The 16,965-nt window shown below is 37.1% G+C and overlaps 1 protein-coding gene across 2 annotated transcripts in view; it reads right to left on the reverse strand.

The window, feature by feature from the left end:
• The window catches only part of XRCC4 (X-ray repair cross complementing 4), a 183,831-nt gene that overhangs the window by 155,646 nt on the left and 11,220 nt on the right, over nucleotides 1-16,965 (reverse strand). For both annotated transcript variants that reach the window (XM_057426405.1, XM_057426406.1), the window contains exons 2-3: nucleotides 13,362-13,511; nucleotides 6,867-7,054 (exon numbers count right to left, since the gene is read on the reverse strand). In XM_057426405.1, coding sequence (XP_057282388.1) covers nucleotides 6,867-7,054; nucleotides 13,362-13,500 — 327 coding nt within the window. In that variant the 5' untranslated portion in view covers nucleotides 13,501-13,511. The remainder of the gene's footprint in view (nucleotides 1-6,866; nucleotides 7,055-13,361; nucleotides 13,512-16,965) is intronic.

Raw genomic sequence — 16,965 nt, forward strand, 5'->3', positions numbered from 1 at the left:
ATAGGAAGGAACTGAGAGGGTGGAAGGGGAAACAACACAGGAACAACAGAAGGCACAACTTAATTTTCTTCTTGTATACACCAAATGAATCTCTGTTATTTTAGGAAGATTTTACAGGCTTTTTAAAATATAATTAGACGGTCCTTGCACTCATGAAATAAGAAAATGCCTTTTACAGCATCGTTTACAATAAGCCTTAAAACAGTTAAACTATGATTTTTATTTAGTTGGACAGTTGTGAAATCCACAAATACTAACAGGTAATGTTTCAGTGCAGTGTTTGAGCCTTCCTTTTTCAATAATCCTTCATTTTTAAAGGTATATACTATCAGTATTTTAAATGCACTTCCCAACAGTTCTCAAACCATTGCTTACCAGAAGCAGCAATCAAATAGCTTACTAAAAATAAACAAGAAAAACCAGAATAACTTCGTTCTCCAGGACTTTTGTCAAATATTGAACACATATTAATATTTGGAAAAAAAACAAAACACCACCCAAACAACTTTTCTTACCTCAAGGCTACAGAAGTGATCCACTGCATTTAAAGTGAACACACAAGACCTGAAGAGTTCCTAAAAGTACATGCCAGGCAAAATGGGGAAAATCATGTAGCACTTAGAACTCTGAGATAATACAAAAAATAACACCCAATGCTTTTATTATATAAGGCACATAGTGAGCTATGTCTAAACCAGGCTTACAAGAAACTCATTCAAAGGCACACTCTTAAATCCATATACATGGATATAAATGATAAAGAAACACTGCTTTTACACTGACACAGAAATTAATCATTTCATCCTCCCGGCTTTTCAGTTAAGCAGTTAGTCAAATTGCCTGGGAAACAATCTGAACTCTCAGTGACCTTTGCTATCCAAACAACATATCCTCGGTGGTTTGGAGCAAAGTAGCTATTCAAACCTTGAACCAAAACAACTTGGACAGCATAAAGCCCTCTACCGATTTCACCTCACTCATTCAGTAAAATGCTGTGAAAAGTTTCAATTATGAACTTCTCCAACTATTTTAACCTGTTGTAAACTCATACTGAACTCACAACCGACCAAGGAAAAGCAGACACAGGAAATGGCAGAGACAAATAACAGTATCTCTTCCATCAGCCTAATCAGCATCAGTACTGTATCTAAGGTGGAACTACTTGAGCTCATACCCTCCCCCTGTTTACAAATTTACACAAAGAGCAAGGAAAAAAAAAAAAAAAGAGAGACTGCCACGTTACTGAAAAAAAGAATACTGTTAGCCTGCTAGCACTCAAATAATTGTCTATCCAAGACTGTTTAATCAATGAAATTGCCAGAGGAAAAAAAAACAAACAAAACAAAACAAACAAAAAAAAACACCCTCTTGCCGGATTTCCACTATTTATTATATGTGGAGAGACTCGCTAAAGTACTTAGAAAGATTTACTTCCAAGTGGTCACCTACTTAGATCAAGCGCTAAATCACTGACTCTGTGATGATGTTTGTTTAGGTGGCAGCAGTTTAGTTGGCGAAGGCTCAATGGCCCCTCACTGAGATCTCTGTGTGTGTGGCCCATTTTGTACTGCAGCTGGCCTGACACACAAGTCCCACTGTATACCAAGCCCATTGTCATTTTAATGTGACTCTTAACAGACTACTTTGCCCTCACCTCCCTAAAAACAGCTCCTGAGGGCAGACTGCTGAACGCCCCATGGCAGAGCCACCTGTCATAAGGAAGATAAATCACAAAATACATCAGGATTTTTAAAAGTATAATTTTTTAGGCTCAGTTACATCAGGCTGAGATGCAGCTAGAACAAGCATTTATAAAACTCACATAGCATTTTATCTTTTTTTGATCACCTTTTCACATAGGTGAGAAAGTCCTAAATCCGTATGGATTTAAATTAGATTATGATTATAATTCTGACACTTTCAAAATCCCATGCCACTATGACACTGCAAAAGAAATATGTCACATATATATCTCTTCTAAACCAGATATTAATTATTTGTGACTTGGGGAAGTTTTCCATTTATTAAAAAAAATAAAAAATAATCAGTACCCTAAGTAGACTCATTCATTACATAAAAAATAGTATAAAGAGTATAAAGAATATGAGGAATACTCCTGGAGTAGTTGCAAGCATTTACCTTTAAGCATCTAGCTGTGGTAGTAGACATCAGTTCAGGGAAGGAACCTATTTCTTTATCAGCTAAACAGCTGAATTAGGTTGTAAATTGTAGTCTTCTGAATGACTGACAGATGCTGCAAATGACTCCCCTGATCTCTACTTACACTGAAGGTAAAAATTACATAAAAATATCCAAAGGGATTTCACATCTGGATGCATCCTGTCTTCCTACTCTCCCCTAAGCTGTTGTAGGGTCTCTCTCCTTTGCCTTCAAAATAGGGCTTTCAATAACAGGTATAAATTCAGCCTTAGTTAGCAGCACAAAAGAGGGGGAAGTAATTTTAAGGAGCCACAGACAAGTTTTTAATCTCTAAATTTATAATCTTCCATAAGCAAATAGGGGATAATTATTCTTCCCTACCAGCTAAAAAAGGAAAACCAATCTGATCTTCAACAGCTTGTTTGTAAGTTTACCTCAATGAGGAGGTGTTTACAATGTCAGGTTTTACTGCTATTGTGGAGAATCATCTTTCAGACTAACCGCCCTCAAATCCTCCACCCAGACTACAAAAGTCACAACAAACTTTGAACAACCAACTTGTGGCAGCCAATAAGGGATGACAGACCTGTTCTCATGAGGCAAGATCTACATCCTCCAGCCTACTACTCTTCAACATGTGTGTGTCTGTATCTGTAAATACAAGTTCCTTAGTGAAGACACTATGTGTGAGCACAGTCTGGGCAGGCTAGCAGAGATTCACAGGTTTTGCGGATGAAGAATACCTATTAAGTCATCTAGTGTACTGTACTGCCAATTCAGGATAGTTACCTACAGTGTATTTTCCATTTCTTTGTCCAATCCATACCAATTGCCCTATATAATTTTGGCACATAATTTTAGGTTAAGCAGCTCTTTAGCAAGCTGCTCCAAAGAATGTAAAAATTATTTCAAATACCACAGGAATCAACTGATACCCAAGGTGGTATACACAGATGTAGCAGTATACTTGTCCAACATGGATGTGATATATATATAAAAAAAAAAAAGAAGAAAAAAAAGAATTATAGCTTAACATTCTTTCTCTGCTTTATCAAATACATTCTCTTTGCGTATTAAAGTAACAAAAATTGGTAAACTCCATGCTATTGCAGACAAGTGCGAAATGCAAATGCACCAAGAATGTTATTTAAGAGTATTCATTTAAACTATGGTATCTACAAATAAATGTGAATTTTCTTAGCAAGGAGACAGAACATGAAGCAGCTTGTCCCACAGGCTGCAAAAATTCACCACTGCAAATTCCTTAAGATGCTTTAACAACCACATTCCAGCTTGGGTATACCCATCATGTACCTAAACCTCACAGACTTTTCAGCCAGTAATTATTTATAGACTGCATAGATAAAATTTTTAAGTAAGGGTGCAGGACATAACTCAACTGAATCTATGATGTATTCAGAAGAAAAATGTCAAATTGTTTTGTAGACATTGTACTCTTCATCTTTTATAGGAATTAGTGTTATACCCAGGCTGGACGGAAAACAGTGGCAAAGCACTGCACTGGAAATTATTGGCTGAGATGGACATAAATGACTGTTGGCGATCAACATCATCCTGTAGGTATGTTTCACTAAAATTGATGAAATATAATTAAGTTTCTGTATACAAGCATGCATATACCTCTAAAAAAAGGCATACAGATTTTCCAAGAGTATTAAATTTCTTCTTAGGAAACTGTGTACTCATTGGATTAAAAAAAATCCAATAATAGACAGCTGCATGAACTGATAAGCATTTTACATCTCACAAAAGATAACAATGCATTTCAGGAGTTTTGGTTGGGGTTTTTTTAACTAAAAAGAGTTAACTGCATTATTTAAGACTAAGCTAAAGATTCAGCATTCAAACACAGCCAAGCACATTTTATGCATAGCTTTCTGTACCCTCTCCTTTTGTTATGTATCAGATGATAAAAACATTGGTTTAAGAATAGTAATCTTCTACTTATTCCCAACAATTTAATGGACTCTTTTCACAATGGTTATTAATAATAGAATGGGGTAGGAGAGAAGTAGGGAACTTTAAAGTAGTATTAAGTGTCCTACCGTCAAAATTGGAAATAACTGTTGCTTTTCCTTTATGCCCACATTTTTAAACAAAAACATGAAGATTAACTACCTCTCTCAGTTTGACTGCAGGTAGCACATCTAACAAAAGAAATGCGACACAGTTTAACCAAAAGCTCCCCTTCCTCCACTCACACATCTCCATCACCATCCTGCTACCCCCTACCCAGCCCATGTGGCAATTTATACACATATACATTGATTGATTGATGGCTTGGCTTTGCGAGTGAAGATTTGGGAAAGGCTTTACCCATGCTTACTACAAGCATGATGACTAAGAGCAATGTGGGATAGGCAAATCTGGTTGGAAAAGGCTGCCTGAGCATTCAGGATGTTTCTGAACAGGACCGTCATCTCCTGGGACAATCTCGAGCGAACGATGTCCTGAACGACCCACATGCAAGGCTGGATCTGCAGCTTCCAGTGCACCTTGTCACCTGCCGTTTCATCCCTCACCTGTTGCTACAGGGCTTTGCAAGTGTGAGTAAACCCCTCCAGCCTGCGCAGTGGATTTTGTAGGTGAGGCACAGTGTGCGTGGAACTGGCCCCACCCTTTACACCTGAGGTTTAACTGCCATGGCCTAGCTAGCTAGGATGGTGACAGCAAAGTCCTCAGGTTGTAGGTTTTGTAAGAGTGTCCTTCTCTTAGATAAAGGACCATACAAGGCTAGACGAGCTCCATCAGCCGGGTTTGAAGATAGGAGTTTTCCTTCTCCTGTGAGGATGACTTGCCTTCGCTAATGAAGATTTGGAAAGGGCTTTACCCAAGAATTCTGAACAAGACTGTCATCTCCTGGGTCAATCTCTAGCAACCGACGACACAACAGCACATCATCAAATGTCTAGGCGGGATTCTGACTTAGAGGTGTTCAGTCATAAGCCCGCAGATGGTAGCCTCACGCCAGTGGCTCTTCAGCCAAGCACACACACCAGGGGTCTGAACCTGCGGTTCCTCTCATACCAAGCAGCATTACTACTGCAACAACACATCATCAGTAGGGTAAACTAACCTGTCTCACGACGGTACACACACACACACAGAGTTCCTGAAATATGAAAAGATAACATTTTCATACTGATTAAGCCAAAGACATAAAGACAAAATACAAATACCGAGTAAGAAAAATAAGTATTGGTAACAGATAAAACACTGAATTTAAGTCACATTTAAGTTACAGGGTAGTTTCTCTAGGCTTCCTCTGCAGTAAATGTACATTTAGCTGAATCTCAGCCCACTGGATGTACAGAGCCCAGGAAAATGAATTTCCTAATTTAATACTGAACGATACACATAATAAGTGCTTTCACAGAGAAGCTGCAAGATGTTTGAAACATATGCTATTATATACCTGAAAGCTATTTGTAATTCTCGCAAAGGCTTTGGCAGTTTTATTTGTAGGCACTAGTTGGGGAGAAGGGGGGGGATGGGGGTGGGGAAGGGAGGTATATTTTCACCCAAGAAATTACATCTTTTCTAAGAACACTCTTTAGACATCTAAAAATAAAAGCATGCATAGCAATCAGAACACTGAAGGCTGAGCATTGATTTTTAAGGAGGGAGAAGGAAATCAAAACCAAGAGTACAAACAAGGAAGATTACCTTAAATTACTTTCTTCACCAGAAAAGCTTTAACACCAAATCACAACACAAAATAACCAAAAGTATCTACAAATACAGATTGTACTGGTTTCTTTCTTGCTTTAAAAGGACCATTTTCTTGGCAGCCAAGAAACCAAAATGGAATCGCATACGCAGCTGTAATTTAATGCAATTTCAAGAAGGAAACAATTTTCGCTTTAGCTTCCAAAAGATTTGAGGTAAATAAAAAAGCTCATTTCAAAAGTATGTTTTTGCATTTGAAAATAATCTTACTTAAATTTTAATATTTTTCCTTATTTATGTGCATATAGAGAGACGAAAGAAGAAACAAGCACAGCAGAAATGCTTTGGGCATTTGTAATTTTAAAAGGAAAGCATACTTCCTAAATTAGGAATTAAGAATAAAGCTATACTACATGGAATATACCATCTTCATACTGAACTGCATCTTCAATGTGCAGGTATACCCAAAATATAAAATTATAAAGTGGTTTGAGTTTGAAGGGACATCAAAGCTTATTCAGTTCCACCCCCTTGCCACAGGCAGGGACACCTTCCAGTAGACCAGGCTGCTCCGAGCCCCGTCCAACCTGGCCTTGAACATTGCCAGGGATGGGGCAGCCACAGCTTCTCTGGGCAACCTGTGCGAGCACCTCACCACCCTCACAGGGAAGAGCTTCTGCCTAACAGCTCATCCCAATCTCCCCTCTTTCAGGTTAAAGCCATTCCCCCTCAGCCTATTACTACACTAATCCAAAACTTACATAGACAAATAATATTCTTATGCAGTAGCATTTAAGAAAGTAACACAGAAATAGTTATATTGGTACCAGCTTCTACTGGTACCAGAAAAACTCAAACTTGTTTCTAGTTTGGCCCATGGCAGAGCACACAATATGCAGTTAGAAATATGTATTGCAGGTCTGTCAATTTCAAATAATCTAATAAAATACAGAAATGTACCAAAAAGGTCCTTCCCATAGTTTAACATTCAAATTGAAACATTTAACTATACTTACAGAGCCATCCTTCAGATTTCTTTCATAGGAGAAGTGACACTCCGTATTTTCATCATCCCTTGAAACAGCAAAGTTGTATCTGCCAACTGATTCTTCTCCAGCTATCAATGCTTTCTTCAGTTCTTCAACATACTTTTCTCTGTTCATTTCCATGTCCGCAGCCTCCCTAGAAATTTCAGCTTCGGACACTATCAGAAAGAGACATGTGAGAAATACCTTTATGGGTATTTGTGAATACGTGTATATGTGAGCATGTATATATACTTATATGAACATACAGGCAGACACATACTGTAAGGAATAGGCAAAATTAATATCTTAATGGAGACTATTCTTTCCTTGACATACTATGTGCCAGATGCTAATAGAAAGGTAGCAGGAATACTGCTTTTTCCTAAGAATTTAGTTTTGTTCGTTTCCTGTCTAAAAATGGTTTATTGCTACTAGTGCACAATTCTACTTGCCTAAACTTATTCTGAATAACACTAACCTGATAACAGAAAGTAGAACGTTTGAACTATGATTTATTGTGCCCTCTGAGGTCTCTTTGAAAGCATGTAATCTGAACCCTGTAAAACAACAGATGATATTGCCTCCTCACACATTCTTAACCTAGTTTTCCTAGTTTATAACTTAAAATCTGAAGAAAAAACAAGCTGTCAATTTACAAATGAAACTACACCAAGAGACTCAAGAATCCTTGTTTTACCCTTCACACTCAAACACCACGAAATGAGGGATGTGTTTCCAGTTTGCACTACATAAGGTCTATGAAGAAAATTTTATTCCATTCCTTTGAAGATGAAGAATGACTGAATACAGTACAGAATAGGCCAATAAAGATGTACTGTTGTTAAAAGCTATGATAACCTTTACCATCTGCTTCTGATCATTTATTTCTTCCTAAGTCTTGGTAAAACCTCAAAATGAAATGGCAGGTTACCAAAACCCACCATCTTTCGCTACAAGTAGCAAGAAACAGTTCTTGATTTTACCTCCTGGGCCCCTGCTTATCTTACTTCCTTTTTAGTTTATTCTACATAGTGTTTCCTTAGAACTTTTAAAGATCAAATGTTAATCAGAATAACGATCTCAATGAGTGCAGAGTTTTCTTGCAGAGACAGATGTAAGCAAAGACTCTAAATTAAAGATAGGACATCTATAACATACTGCAGGCTTTCATGTGTAGCTTACCAATACAGTATTTTAGATTGTTTACTTAATTAACAGAAGTGTTTCCTTTTCTTCTGGCCAATCTTCTGAGCAAGACTGCTCTGGATTGTCACTTGCCCCTACCTGCTCTTAAACCTGTCTAGAATTTGAGAGAGCAAGTTATACAAAAAGACATTAATTTGGAACATCTTGGGAATAAAAAAAAAAAAAAGGAAAGAAAAAAAAAAGAAAAAGACACACACACACATCAAAAGCCAACTCAGAAACCCAGTAAAAAAGAGGTACCCCACTTAAAAACCTACTAATTAGGTTTTATTAATTAATACCTGTATTTCTTCTCTATACAAATGCCTTTGTTCATAAGTATTAGCTTTTGTAGTCCTCCTCTCTACACAACTCAAAGTATGGAAAACATGTAAGCTTTACCAATCTTACACTTAACCGAGAGGGGTTTGTTGCGTTTTTTTGTTGGGGTTTTGTGCCCTTTATTTTATTTTTTTTAATAACTGGTCGCAGTAATCAGTTTAGCCATCTATTCACAAATACATTCACTGTGCACACAAAGAAATACTACCTTTCTAAACACTTTAAGTGATTACATTACCATACGCCTGCAAAATCTGCTAAGGCAGATCAGTCATGAACACCCCATTCTACTACTCTGTTTATAAGACAAGGGAGAACAGTTACGTGAAAAAGATGCAGGTGGCAGGAGAGAGCATGCTAATGTCACCACTTCAAAGAAACAAAAGGTTGACACAAAGAGAAGCTACCCTTTTCTGTGAAAAATCTCAGCCTGCAGATACGCTCATTTAAAAGGATAAATTAGTGGGTCAGAATCACACTAGTTATCCCCTAGCACAAGGGTTTTTTTTTCCTAGCAGATTCAAATGTGTTAGGTCCTTCGAAAGCCAGAAAGCAAAGGGATGCAAAGGAACTGAACTGCTTTGAAGTTATAAGGTAAAAAATCAAGGAAAAAGAATGGAATTAGTCTCATAAATATCAGCAATTCAGTCTCTGTCATGCAAAGATGAAAAATGTCAGGTGTATGGCAGTCTGAAATCTGTCACAAAGTTCCCTATATTGTTCTTAAGAAAACACTTAAAAATGAGTATTCTCTGCTCTCCTTTCAAAGATACAAGAGGAAACCTGTCACACTTACAGTAACCTAACATAAAGTAAAAGGACAAGGTATGACACACAGTATTTTACAAAATCAGCAACACCACAAACATTCAGCAGATGGCAGAAACTGCAGAAATGTCATTATATGTCAAAAAGAATAGAGGAATGCTATGGAACATGCATTACAATAAACCAGAAACAAAACAACTTCATAATCAGTATTCCCACATTGGAGAAGGTGCTTCTATCCTCACCTTTTAAGTTGCATTACCTATATTGCAGAGAAAGAAAAATAAAAAGGAGATGGGTGGAATAATGAGGCAAGGAAGAAGTGTGGCATATTAAACTGTATGTTCCGACAGATTTGTAAGCTGAAGATGTGTGTTCTTAGTAAAAGCACATCTCACAAATGTGTGTTCCTAGTAAAAGCACATCTCACAAAACGGAAACTATTCTGCTGTCCATTTCAGCAGATGCAATAGGTAATTGTACGTAAATGTTTTTTTGTATGCAGCCTAAGACTGATGAGCTTTAGGGCACTGAAATACTCTGAGACACCTAATAAACTAATGATTCAAAACATTTATATCTTGGTATCGTCGTTTGAAGAACGTTATACTTTTCAAACTTATTTGTACAACCCAAAAGGAAAATTCAAGGAGAGCTAAAGTAAGGGCAACAGCAGCCCTCTTCACTAAGCTAAGGTTTGAAAAATGTTTATGAAAAGGAACATGGAACAAGGACACAGAGAAATCGATAAAGGCACAGCAGAATCCTTTCTTCTCTGGACGGACATCACAACCATCTCTTTTCCTAAGATGTAAACCCCCTACCTAATAGAGGAAGAGAAAGAGGCTAAGACAGAGTACAATGTATGTAGCCAGTTAGTACTACTCGTTCAAACAGCACTTTGAGTGCAAAGCCACAATTTAGCTCCAATGCTGAGTCACTGCCTCGATCCCTGTGCACCACACCTATCCAACTGGCATATGGGGCATGAACAAGAGCAAAGCCAGCATGCAGCACTGAAAACATGAGCAGACCTACAAGCAAGCAACTACTAAGTCAACATCGGCTCTGCATTAATCCTCACACATTAAGACTGACAGGTATTTCAGAACAGGACTTCATATCATCACAAAGGTCAATGCAAAGCAGGAGGCTTTAAACTTACACTGGCCATTGCACGTGTTACCAGTTCTTCCCCACCTCACTGTAAACCAAGTAGTTCAACTCTCAGCCTCAACATAACTGAATGCATCTAAAGGCTGGATAGGGCTTTGAGCAATCTGATCTAGTGGAAGGTGTCCCTGCCTAAGGCAGGGGATTGAAACTGGATGAGTTTTAAGGTCATTTCCAACCCAAACCAGCCTGGGATTCTGTGATCTTAGATGAAATAGCAGAAGTATTTTCAAAGATACTTAAAAAGTATTTTAAGCATGAAACGGATGTTAGCAGAAAGGCTTAAGACTTTGACAATTGCCACCTGCATCTTTTTTTTTTAAACTCAAAGCAGTACTTTTAACGTTCACGTAAAGAGTAGAACTTTTGTCAGGGGAAAAAGCTAAGCCTACATGTCAGTGAAAAATTGGGGGTACAGTGCTGCTGAACAGTTATTTTGCAGAGCTAACAATCCACCAAATATAGCAAGAATTGAGTGAGAAAAGCACACAAGAAATTTACCATCAAAACATTTCTATCTTCTTTATAAATCACAACCACCAATTTCCTGATTACCTAGCTTATTTCTTGTACAGGATGCAAGACAGGTTGAAAGAAAAGAAGCCACTAGTACATCAGCAATCCACTCAAGTCCCTCAAAACAGTAGAGACAGAAATACGGAATCGCCTGCAGAATGAGTCAAAGAGGGGAAGAAAAAAGTAAGTTGGAAATAACTGCTGAAATAAGTGTTTGTCTAGAACAACAACACTGAGATAAATCTTTAATGAAAAGAAAAAAGCTAAAAAACCAAAGTTACTAACATATGCTGTAATAGAGCACTTGGGTTTTTCTCCAGTGGTGCCTGTACCTGCTGCATGTTCCTCTACCTTATAGAACTAGCAAAACTGATCATTAGCAAAACATGGAATGTATAAATCCACATACCTGTAATTCTTTAACCCAATACCAACTTAATACATTAGATCATATTGCGTATTTGTGTGCTTCTCCTCCCTCCCAAGATTTACTTTTTTTTTTTTCTCCATCCTTAAATAAGACTCCTAACACTTTTCATCATCACATTCAATATATAAAACCCATAAAAGAACTCCATCAGCAACCCCCATTCACTTCCTGGTAGGTTTTGCCAAACAAAATAATCCACAGCACGAGAAACTCAAAAGGGATTTCCCATAGCAAGAATTTTCTGATTAGAGCTTTCCCTCATCCCAGATTTTGAATTTAGAGTCTAAGCACTCTCAAACATGATGTAATAACTTAGAAAAAGCATATAAGAACTTGAACTCCTAAAGAAATTATTGAAAGGACTGCAAATTCAATAGGGTTTCCTTAGAAATGGATCGCATAAGAAATAGAAGTATTCTCCTTTGGATGAATCCCTTGTGCTCATGCTAAATGGCTGTGGGTTTCTTTCTTTTCTTTCAATAGAGTGAGATCATCTTGCTTTCACTGGTTCTCTGTTTCGGAAAATTATAAGCCGTTCTGCCAGATGCAGGAAGTTAACAAAACGAGAACTGTGTTTATGTATTTTTTCTATACTCTTCCAGTTAGAGTAACACAGCTTTTACTTAGAAAAATAAGAGATTCAAAGAATCAGCTTGTCATGAATTTTAAACTGGGAATTTTTAAGTTATGTAAGAACAACCAGAAAAGCCTTTAAACAGAAAAACTAGTATGCTCAATTAGTTAGGCATTTATCAATGTTAACATCCCTTTTGTTATTTTGAAAATATATAGTTTGACTATCCTATTGTCAAATCAAGAAAGAAAAACCTTTCATGCCAGACCATAGTGAACCAGCAGGGGAATATATGCATATGTCTTGTGCAGGAACTCTTAATCAATAGTGTGTTTGAAATGTCAAAAGGAATATGGAAGAGCTGTTTTAATGCATAGGTAGACATATTTTAAATTAGTCTTATTTCCTAGGTTTGAAAGAAAAAAAAAGTAAACATTGTATTCAAAATAAGGTTAATGAATGATTAAGCTTCTTTTTATACATAGGAGCTAGATATATACACACATAGTTTGTATACACACAAACACAAAGCCCTGTTAGATAGACACATAGGTAGGTAGGTAGGTAAACAGATAGATAGATAGATAGATAGATAGATAGATAGATAGATAGATAGATAGATAAGGCCTATTTGAAAGCTCGGTTTACACAGGAACTGAGCAGGGGGGAAACAATGTCAGCTGGGCAGGGAGAAAGAAGGAAGGAAGGAACTACATGGTCATATATTCTTATAGAAAATGAAGAGTCAGAAATAGAAAAAAAAGAGTCAGGAAATGTTTTCACCTACAATATGCTGTGAAATATATTATTCTTTCCTCCCTCTGAAATATTTTTGCCACTGAGAGAAGGGCTTCTGATCAAGCATTTGACACATACCTAAATGAACACACAAATCTTTCTTCTTTTCGTTAAGCATGAATGAAAGAAGTACGCACCTATTAAAAGACCCATTTTCTTATTCAGGTTTTCTTCCAACTTGTGCCAAGAAAAAAAAAAAAATCTAGTCCCTTCTCCTTCTCTAAAATTCACCTGAGTACCAAACAGAGCTACCTTTAATTATTAAGATTTTATAAAACTGCTTAAAAACCATCTGCAATTAAAAGCTTCTTGAACTACAGTTTGCAAATGCAACTTGCATAACTGTTCAAGAATCTGGAGAAGACATGTAAGTGGTACTCCTCCAATATCACTGCACTCCATTAAATTCTTAAGAAAGAACAAAATATTGCATATCCATATGCTAAATGAATTAGTATTAGGTTTGACACAGAGTCTTTCCAAATTTGAAAGACCTCTGAACACTTCCCAGAAGATCATGAACTACACCTCCTCTTTCACCAGGAAGAAGTGATGTTCATAAAAAGTTTTTGATGCAAGCTGCAGGTCACAGTCTAGAAAATTATTCATATAACAAAAAATAATCTAGAACAGTAATAATAATAAAGAACAGTAATAACTTAATACAGGCTTGGGTTTTTTTGCTTTACATTATTACCTGCCCCAGTCCATGCACATTGACCATCAGTTAGTGTTATACCAAAGCCAGCACCTAAATCTTTTTCCCATGACACCTGTAGGAAATACGTTGCTTCTGGATCAGAAACTGGATGAATTCTGTTCAAAGTCTTCTCCATTTTCCAGATACCTGTTTGGGAAGTAAGATAATCCTTTTATAACCAATGGCTTATTTTCCAGAGGTCCTTAGCAGTTTTATATAACCAGCTTAGGAAAAAAAAACAACACAAAAACACACAAATATAAGTGTACTTAAAATGTCATCTTACTTTCCTCCACAAATTCAGATTTTCAGAGAATTAAGGTTTCCAAACAGAAAACTGGATTACAATAAGTAAGGTTTAAAAGAACAGTGACAACAAACAAATGTACTTGAATAGTCCCAAATTAGTAAACTAAGAGTCAGGAAGATGAGGAAGAGAAAATTACAATAGACATACAATTCCCCATGCCTGTGTTTTTCATTTACAGCTCGCTATCACACAACATACAGCACATGGAATAGAATGGAAAAATCAATTTAATCTGGGAAACTGACAGGTGAAAGCATGCTACTAAGGTTCACTGCAAAGCAGAGGCTGTAGTGGATGCCAGTTACCATAGAATTTCTAATTTTTAAATAATATACTTTAAAAACTAAATGCTGCAGAAACCAAAATTTATGACATTACAGCGATTTTTTTGCTCAGTATCAAAGCGACTTGGCAGCCTGTACTTAAGACCTTCTAAATAATCTTATCCATTTATACATATTCTGATCTGACAACAATGAATCCTCAGGGTACTCAAGAACTTTGAAACTGCATTTGGCTATTTGCTCATAATAATGGAGAAACAGAAATGAAAACTTCATTAGTGAATGAAGAAGGGCTACATGTTCACTCACACACTAAATATAGCATGTATTGATAAAAATAGGAAAACGCAAGTGAGGCATTTAAACTACATGCACTGAGTACAACGATGCCTGGACAGGCTAGGTATTAAAAGCTCTATCAGGTTTTCCATCTGAAGCATAGCAACAAGTGATAATGATCAGACTCAGTTTAGGCCTTGAGAGGACTCTGTTCTTCAAGTGGTGGTAGAAGGAAGCTCCTTCTTTATTCATGGACATTGAGAGCCAAGCCTAGAGACAGATTTAATGACCGCTGGTCTTCCAAAAAGTTGGAGTCTTAGGAAGAACAGTTTTAAGTGCAGCTGACTGCACTGTGTCTGACCTTTGCTCAGCTCTGTGCTCAGCGACATTTTGAATGCCTTTCCCTCGCCCAGACAAATGCACAGACAAACGCACAAAAATACATGAATATAAGACTTGTTTTTCGAGCTTAAAGCTGCATTAACAGCTGGACAACACCTACATTGTCAGTAATAAACATTCATTACAGATATCAATAAGGTTAATGAAATATCACATTATCTGCTTCTGATGGCTAATTAGACCACAATATACATCACCTTGCACTAACGAATAAAATTTCTAAACAGTAAGAACATCACATAAAGTGTCTGCTGCAAATTTCAGGCTAAGATTTAGTGAAAACATGTTACTAGGCACTTCCAGCATTCCTGACTACCCATTAAATTTTCATCACCAAATACTTAAAACACTAACTTTATTTTTCCACCTTACTGCTTAAGTTCACATAAGCACCGTAACATTTTCCTCTTTATTCTTCTGACAAGTTTAGGATTCAAAAGCTATGGTAGTAGTAGTAAATAAATCATGTACATACAGCTAACCATCGTAAATTCTCACCAACAACAGTAAAGAGGGACAACTTGACTACTTGCATCCATAAACCACCATTGCTTATACTATTACAGATGTCATAGTAATAGTAGTAGGTACAGGAAATGTACCAAAAACGAAAAGCTTACTTAAAAGAAATATTGAAAAATTAATCTGAGTCTAAAAATGTCTTCTAATTCCATCACCAAGCACATGGCCATTTCTGAAAATCTAGAGTGTATCTGTGCACCTGAAAGCCAGAACAAGTGGGGCACTGAGGCCTGGAATAGTGCCTTTGCAACTAGTGATTACAGAACTAACGCAATTTTAAAGATTTGTAGTGCATTAACTGCCTGGACATGAGTTAATAAACAGCACAAGACAGGAAGCACAAGTAATGAGTGTAGTATGTTCAAGCACACAGGCGTGTATTCTCCTTTGCTTGCCAGATTTCCTTTTCCTTGTTCTAGAAAAATACAGAGTCTCTTATGAAATATTTCCACACAAGTCCTTCTTTGAAAGACAGTATTTTTAAAAATACTTTAATTATTCATTTTTATTTAGATTGTGAAAACTTGCACACAACCCAGTCAGACAGCATGCAAGGTACTGATGCATATGTAGCTTAACAGGGAGGTTTTGCTTGTTGCTCAGAGAAGCTCTGGCTGCCCCTTCCATGGCAGTGTTCAAGGCCAGGCTGGACAGGGTTTGAAGCAACCTGGTCTAGTGGAGGATGTCCCTGACTGTGCAGGGCATTGGAACTGGATGAGCTTTAAGGTCCCTTCCAACCTAAATGAGCCTGTGATTCTATGATATACACAAATTGCAGAGTCACCATAGCATCAAGGCTGCAATAAGTTACTGCCGACATGAGTATCCCCCAAACACTAAATTCTAAAAGTGAAAATAATTTCAATCTGATATGTAAATAACACTTTAAAAGGCCAATCATTCAACAGGATAATTAATTGTCATAACCACCGCACATGCAAAATTCCAGCCAACAGTCCTGCATGTGCTTGTCCCACCACAAATATTGGTTTAAAAATTAGCGAATTTTTAAACCAGTGTCAAACCATTTCTCTGTTGTGACTATTGTCTCAATCCATTATCACTACACCTACAACTGAAGCATAAAGAGTCACAGCTGCTTAAAGTACTCTGGGCCAGACAGTTGGTCAGAACAAAATAACTGCAGATGTACTGACAAAGGGGTTTGTAAAAAAACATGTTGACTTGGGACCTGAGCTTCCACAGAACTGGGCTCACAAGCCTGTAGAAGCTGGCACTGCTTTTTTAAGGTTTTACTAAAATACACATCCCCACCGAGTCAGAATTTCATTATGAAAAGCAGCCAGAAACATAAAGGATGTAGGAGAACTGAAACTTTAAGTTAGCTTCCCATTCACATCTTTGGGTGGAAAGATAAGGATCCAGCTAAGAACTGTATTAATGCTGAAAATAGTTAAATCAGCCACCCAAATTTTGGCACTCTCATTATTTAACATTCCAGACACTGCTGAAGCTTATTAAAAAAATAATTTTAAAAAATTTAATAATGATTACATAAACCCACACTATTCTTACAGCTATCCAACAAACTGCATTACTGAAATCAGACCCTTACTACTGCAGTTTAAAAAAGCAGCTCTGAGACTATTAGACCGTAGGAGTACCTTTCAGTGCCATTCAATAGTCTCAAACACTATTTTGGTAGCTCTTTCCATTCACTGCCTCAACAAAATCCAAGCAGTCAAACCTCCTCCCTTAATTACAATAAAGAAAAGTTGCAGAGAAACCTACTGATTAGGGCCATAAGAAAACCAGTGTTTTTCTCCTGCAGGGCACAAGAGGT

The sequence above is a fragment of the Pezoporus wallicus genome, unplaced genomic scaffold (assembly GCF_028554395.1).
Source record: "Pezoporus wallicus isolate ANWC-B61680 ecotype Strahan unplaced genomic scaffold, APGP_CSIRO_Pwel_v1 contig_4485, whole genome shotgun sequence".
Taxonomy (NCBI): Eukaryota; Metazoa; Chordata; class Aves; order Psittaciformes; family Psittacidae; genus Pezoporus; species Pezoporus wallicus.